This window comes from Cryptomeria japonica, chromosome 5 (assembly GCF_030272615.1).
Source record: "Cryptomeria japonica chromosome 5, Sugi_1.0, whole genome shotgun sequence".
Classification (NCBI taxonomy): domain Eukaryota; kingdom Viridiplantae; phylum Streptophyta; class Pinopsida; order Cupressales; family Cupressaceae; genus Cryptomeria; species Cryptomeria japonica.
The window spans coordinates 76,645,212-76,652,645 of NC_081409.1; the positions used below are offsets into that span (position 1 = coordinate 76,645,212).

Consider the following 7,434-nt stretch of genomic DNA (forward strand, 5'->3'; position numbering starts at 1 on the left):
GTTCTTCAGAGATACAACAAGATTTTTTTCCTTCTTCTTCCTGTCCTCAATATCTTTTGACATCCTCATAGTCAGGTCTTGCATTTCATTCTTCATGAGCATGTTTGCTTGACTTAGTTTCTGACATTGTTCCTTAAGTGTATTTTTCTCTTCATCATCCTGGTTTTGCAAAAGTTCCCTCCTCCTAGCTTGAGCTGATGATAACCTTTCTTACAGAACAAGAATGAATTCATTAGCAGAATTCAATTCATCTTGCAGTTTTAAGTTCTTCATCCTTTCAGAATCATAATCCTCAAGTGTCATCTCAAGTTGCTTCTCCATAGCCATGTTCAATGATTCCGGTTTCAGGATCTTCCTCAAGCTGTTAAACTTCCTCTGAGGTACCAAGCTCTAATACCAATTGTTGGAATCCAAGAACACTGAGAGAGGGGGGGGGAGGGGGGTGAATCAGTGTTCTATCGGTAATATAAGATTTTACTTTATTATAACATACACATATAAACCGATAAATGAAGAAACATATAACATGAAGTGAATAAACCAGCCACATGAATGAACACCATAACACACTGAATTGTATACATGGAAAACCTCAAAGAGGAAAAACCATGGTGGGATTTGTTACCCACAATATCAATTCACTGGCCATATAAAAGATATTACATAGCATGGGGGCCTGCACATGCAGGAAGGCACACTGCTCAACACAAAACAGTCTCACTGACTACAAGCTTTTGTTGAGATAAAACAGTAATGGTGAACTCAAAAAATGCATCTGCAATGCCAAAAAGAGTTCCGGTTAAAGCTCTGTTCTGTACTGGTTTATAAACCCTGAATCCTTCTACCGGTATCACCTTTCGTCCAAGAATGCTCTACAAGCCATCTACTGATCATTGCATGATATAACTTTCACATACAAATGACCTACATACATATCCTTCGCATCACACTATTCTACTTCCTTGTCATATATCAAAATGACCTAACAGACTGACTTATATACCCTTTACAAACAATATGTCTTATGCCGGCTTACAATACATTACAAAAGATATTCAATGTCAGCCCTATACAATAATTACAAAATAATTTTACAAATAAAACCTTTCGGATCCCAAACTAATGTCGGCTTCACTGAAGTACTGGATGTTGGTGTCGATGTCGATGATGACCCTGATTACTCCAATGCCGGTATATGCCTTCCATAGAATCTTGTTGCCATCAACGACAACATATGAATCCAATGAGTGTCAATTGCCAACAAAAGAAACGTCTGTGGCTATAGGTCAGGCACCTTCATAGACACAAAATGCAGATATCATATTTTTGAAAAATAAACACTGGCAGTAAAGGGTATATAAATATTTAAATTTTTCCTTAAACTAGTCAAATTCACAGTAAGGATAGATAGTCAAGCCATGAGAAGCTTTATGAAAAAGAAGCCTAATAAAGACATGGCTCAAGGGAGGATTGCACAATGGTATTTTGAGTTTCCTTGGTTATGATTTTGATATTGAATGGGTTAAAGGAGAAAACAATCCATTGGTCGACGCCCTCACCAGAGAATTGGCAGGAGCCATTTATAATGGAGGAATTGCATTTGGAGAACTAGATTGGTTCCGAGCATATGGCACATCAATGTTCATCAAATTAGACAATGACATAAGCCTACCTTTCCTACCTACTCACATTGTGGAACGGTTACTAGAAGCATATCTTTTGGAAAGATGGTTGTTCCGAGTAAAAACAACTATTACTTACCACCATCGACATGGCTTTATAGATGATGAAGAAGAAAATGAACTTTTAGAAATCCTAGGGCTAGAAGATGCTCTTGTTTGACATTGGTGCACTAGTTATGGGACTATTCACCTTTGCATCAAAGGTCTCTTTGGAATGAATTGGCCAAAAAGGAGTAAAAGAAATCTACTTAAAAACTTGAAGTTTGGTTTTATTACCCGCATAAGCTTTGACCAAGATACATTCAAAGAATATACTGATTTGATAGGAGCCAACTTCAAAGGATACATGAAGTAATTTCTCAATCTAATACATCCAAGGTTGTGGATTACCATGGTAAATTGCATGATGGAATATCTATCAAATTACCCAAATGTTGGATATGATTTCCCAAAAATAGAATTGTATCCATTAATGGTTAATTTGTGGGCCAACGTAGAAATCCAAGATATGTAGATCTGTCTTTCACCTGCAGCCTTAACTAGATGCATTGAGTTGGACAGAGCTTATGCAGATGACTATGTAGTATAGTTAGATTATGTTTTCCTACAAAGATCTGATGATTGGGATTTACCTTTCACTCCACTTTCAGAAGATGTAATGGACCCCATCCCGTATTAGCTAGCACATGGGCTTGTCAGTGTCGTGATGTCACCCACGTTATGATGTGACAACAAGAGGCAACCCTGTTTAAAAAGCAGAATCCCTGTAGCCACTTATAGGTGTGAAGTGGACCCTTCTCACTCATGGGTTTTCAAACAGTGACTTTAATAAAGTAGCTTTAGGTAGTGGGACACTTGTCAATTTTCTATGGTTGGATCTCAACCTAAATTATATTATGTAAAAGCCTTCACCAAGCTTTGCACTCTATAAATAGAGTCAAGAAATCATTTGAAGGCATGGGAGTCTAGAGTTTCCATAGGTTTTGGGTGTTGTTTCCATAGCAATTTACCATAGAGAGTATGCTCTTATCTCTTTTAGAGATATCAGAAATCAGACTGGAAAATTGCTTATGTTGTGCCTAAATTGTTATGTTTGTGTCTATGTACCTTTGATCATATGATTATCAATCTATCATCAATGGAAGTTATTCTCATTTGTTCTTATATTATTTGTTTGTGAAAATTGGTAAGTTGAGGTAAAGTCTAATGCATCAAAATAGATCTAAATGAATGTGACATAAATAATACAAAATATTGTGTAATGAATCAAAATAACATAAAAATAGATTATTTATCATTATATATTTAAATTATATCATTAATTGAAAACAAACTCAAAATGAAATAAAATTTGACCAATATATTAATTTCACTATTAACATCATTTTAAAATATAAAATAAATTTAGATAAAATAATCATGATCTTCTTATGAACCTTTCTTTTTAATGAATGAACCAAATTTAAACTTTAATTACTTCAGTTACAATTCCTATTTTTCCAGAGGCATTCCTAACAAAATGAATGATGATGCAAGAGGTTTCTTATTCGAAATTCTAAAAAATATTTACTAAAAAAACTCAGATGAAGTGTCTTAATATTTAGAGCTGTGCCTCTCTAAATCTCCAAGATGAAGACGAGTTATCATTAAGAATAAATAAATAAAAACCCTAAGGATAAGATACAAATTTGTTGAAATACTCCAGAAGAGATCCTAAAGAAAGGGGTTTTAGTATTTATGAAATACATGTATTCAGAGAACAAGAGGATTGCATAAGCATAAGAAGATGATTATGAGGAAAATATCTCTTTAAAAACGACTGTACCTCAAGCTTGGTAATGACTCCTCAACATTATTCACAAACTAGGAAGCTTGGCATAGACGAGCAGAGCTACTGTTTGCCTTTTGCAGCTTTATTAGATGAGTACAACTGTATACATAGTCATACATGTTCCACACCAAAGAATGGATCTATTTCATACAAGCAGCATCATGACAAGTATTGACATGATTACAACATCTAACAGTATATTTTATTCCAGAACAGAGCAGTTCAGATATTTTCTTATAGAAAATGACTGTGAGTGGTCTTCTTAAGGGCATTTGGGCTTGTTGCCACGGGTCTTCATGTTGGCATAGCAGGGGCAGAGCTGCTTGTTCCCATATGTCCCTGGGGGAACACAATTGCATCTGGCACAGCATGTACCACAAGCTCTCAAACACCTGTCATTCAGAGATGCTGCTTTACATCTGCCTGTACAAGCAGCCTTGCAGTCTGCAAACAAAAACATTCATTAGCCAACTTCTATGGTGCTGAAGGTGAACACTCAGTTTCTTTATCAAATGTTGTCAATAATTTTTCATATGATGGGCTTAAAGTGTTGAGCTTTTTAGAGGAAAAATGTCTGTTTGAGAAGAATATATACCAATTGTTTGCAGAAGCCTGCGGTATATCCCATTTGTTTGCAGCTGAGATAATATCAGAAAAGTCATTGGTAATTAATTGAATATTTATAGCTCTCTCTCTGTCTCTCCTTATATATGTAAAACATGGAGATAGACATAATGTATGAGCATATACTTACTCCAAAAGACTTTGATTCAGAAGCCTCAGCAGCTTCCACATACATCTGTGGTGTACATGAATTGAACAGATAAATCAGAACATAGCTAGCAATGCCATAATAAGTTGCTGCTATCAATATAAATATGCAACATAACCTTTACAAAGCAAGGCCACACCCAAGAAAGGAAGAGATGTTAAAATATGCTTAAAAAACTATAGTAAACATCAATTAAGTTACTTTGCAAACCAAAGGCCGGTTTGGAATGATGTCTCTTGCCTGCTTCTGATAATTGAAATCTGACATAACAATGTGGAAATCATACCAAGACAGAGCAGCTATCCACTTTTCTATTGCAATTTCTAGAAAATAAATAGAGAAATCCATCTTAAGAGGAAGCATCAAACTAATTCATTTAGACCATGGAAATGAAAAAGGAAGAAAAAAAACCCATTTTAGGAATCCTATATATAACCCACTGTCACCCCATTTTAGGTTGGGAGGCAGTAAACAAAATTAGCAGACATATACAGACACATTCAATGATTACCTGAGAAACAAGTGCCATAACAAGACAGGCAAAGAGCAGCCTTCTTGCAGAAGCACCAAGTGTAACCATGGTATATACTCTGCAAATATATTTTTAGCTGGGTCTAAAAATTCCAAGTGCTTAGCCCACACAATATAGAAAGGGTGAGAAGCGTGTGCAGAGTAACCTAGTGAGTCTAGAATTTATAGGAAGAAAGGAGGTAGATGGTGCAAGGAGGACTCTTCAAATGTGGATATTTTTTCAAGTGCAAATCTGGCATGCTTGTGTCCAGCTGGAGGAGAGAAGTATCACACTTTTCAAGTCCATTAATAATTAAAACAAAATGTATGAATAGTGAAGAAGGGATCAATTCTTACTGTCATGTCTTGTAGCTGCCGATTTAAGATAGACTTCAAAGTTCTGCAGATGCTTCCATACTCACATTTTCAAATACAACAATACAATTTTGTCATATTTAAGAACAAAAAGGTCTCAAAATTATTACGTGGCAACCTACCACTATAATGAGAGGACTTCTTTTGCGACTTCAATTTTCTTCCGAGCTCTAGAATGTCATTCCGTATAGTTTCTTGCCTTTATATATATATATATATATCTTAATGTAGTAAATGAGTATTGAACTTTTTTCTAGATTTCTTTTGCTTTTAATAGTTTGGATATATTTTAACTTATCAAAAAAGACAAATTAAAATCAAATATGGCAGATATTAGAGAGACAGGTGGTTAAAAACCAATACAAAAAAAAAACGAAAGGATAGCGCGGGTGCCTATCGAGAGTGAAAGAGTAGCAGTTAACGATAACAATAGTCCACCTTTTGTATAGTTGTAATCCATTTCTATTGTGAATGTCTAGTATTATCTTTTTCAATTATAATTTATAATATTTAGTATTATCTTTTTCAATTATAATTTATAGTTTATATTTTATAAATTTTATAATAATAAATTTAGGCTATACATTATAAATTGATATACAATTTTTTATTTCTTAGTTTTAATTTACAAACATTAATTAATTAATTAATTATAGTACAAGAAAAATAAATTTACAATTAATTTTTTTATTTTAGAAGAAAAGAAAAACATTCTTATCATTAGGTTAGTATTATTCACAATTTAAAACTTGAATATTAAAAAATTACATATAATGATATAATTACAATTATTATAGAAACCAATTCTCTTTTATATTAGTTGTCTTTTTTTTAAGTTAGTTATTTTAAATATTATTAAAATTTAATTTATTTCAATTAAAATTAGAAATATATAAAACATATAGTTTTAACTTATTAAATATTATTTTCAACTCTTAAATAATGATAATATAAATATAAATATTTAAATCAATTATATTATAACTCTAATTTTATATATTATTTTTTTACTTTATAATAATCTAGATTTTTTGGTTAAATAATTATTAAGATTATTATAATCAAAATAATTAATTATATCCTTAAATTTATCATAATTCTTATTAATTATTATAATCCTAGAAACATTATAATTATGATTAACATTAGAGTTAGGATTACAACAACAAATGATTAGAATAATAATTAAAAATTAATTTAATTTTATATTTATGTTTACAATTACAATTATATAATTTAAAATAAAAAAATTATAATGTTATAATTAATTAAAATGTAATATTTTTATTACAATTATAATTATAATTACATTTAAGATTATAATTACAATCAATTACATAACTAAAAAGGAAAGTACTCAACATTACATGACACTTTTTTATATTAGAATAAATTTTTACATATTTTCCAAAGCTTGATTTAATTCAATATTTTTTAGTTTTTAAAAGGAAAAAGACTAAAGGCCTATACAATCTATTTTATTAATTTTAAAAGGTATTTTTATACATAAGATGAGTTGAACTATTTGGGGTCATATGGTCATCCCATATGAGCATACATGACTAGAGACAAACTATAGAAAATAAGGGAATTGTTCATCCCTTAAAGAATAATCTTCGCAAGTGAGAAAGTCGCTTTTTGACTTTTCAAAGATAGGTGGCATGTCCTTTCACTGGATCACTAAAACCATTTGGATGTTTCATTGATGGATAGAGATTTACTGATGAGCCCTTAGATTGTGCACAAAGGTCCATCGTGGCACTATCACTAGATTGCGGGGACACTAGGACTATCTAAGCAATAGAATAAGTATCAATGAAATACACCCATCATTACAAATTACCCAAATTAGCATCCTTGTCATATACCTTTTTCCATTGTTGGATTGTTGAAAGCTTGAAAAGGCTCCATCAATAGAATGAGCTTCAATTAAGAGAGAGAATCTTCATTAGCCTAGCGTCATTGTTGGATTGTTGGGACTATTTAGACATTTTGATGATCACTCAAGTTCCACTGATGCATATACTAAAGTGGGCCCAATGTCCACATAACATTTTATTCATCTTTCATCAGATCATTGGGACATAGAGAAGGTTCCATTGACAGACCAAGTCCCATCAATGGAACATGTCATAAATCTTTCCTTTCTATACCTAGATCATTGGGGCACCAAAAGAGTTCCCTCAATGATAGAATTCTTTTCAAAGATAGGTGACATAACCATTTTTGCTAGATCATTAGGACCATTTAGTTTTTTCATCGAT

The 7,434-nt window shown here is 32.2% G+C and overlaps 1 protein-coding gene across 1 annotated transcript; it reads right to left on the reverse strand.

Annotated features, from left to right (window-relative positions):
- Positions 1–3,391: 3,391 nt before the first annotated feature.
- LOC131032756 (cypmaclein-like) lies at positions 3,392–4,957 on the reverse strand. The gene is made up of 4 exons (XM_057963805.2): positions 4,797–4,957; positions 4,268–4,312; positions 4,109–4,151; positions 3,392–3,957 (listed from the first exon to the last, which is right to left on the reverse strand). The coding sequence occupies exons 1-4, from the start codon at positions 4,863–4,865 to the stop codon at positions 3,776–3,778; spliced, it is 339 nt and encodes a 112-aa protein (XP_057819788.1). The 5' UTR covers positions 4,866–4,957; the 3' UTR covers positions 3,392–3,775.
- Positions 4,958–7,434: the final 2,477 nt, after the last annotated feature.

Coding starts and splice junctions, on each gene's coding strand:
- LOC131032756 (XM_057963805.2), bottom strand. CDS start 4,865: ATGGTTACACTTGGTGCTTCTGCAAGAAGGCTGCTCTTTGCCTGTCTT. Junction 4,313..4,796: donor TTATGGCACTTGTTTCTCAG/GTAATCATTGAA, acceptor TGTACACCACAG/ATGTATGTGGAAGCTGCTGA. Junction 3,958..4,108: donor CAGGCTTCTGCAAACAATTG/GTATATATTCTT, acceptor TTTTGTTTGCAG/ACTGCAAGGCTGCTTGTACA.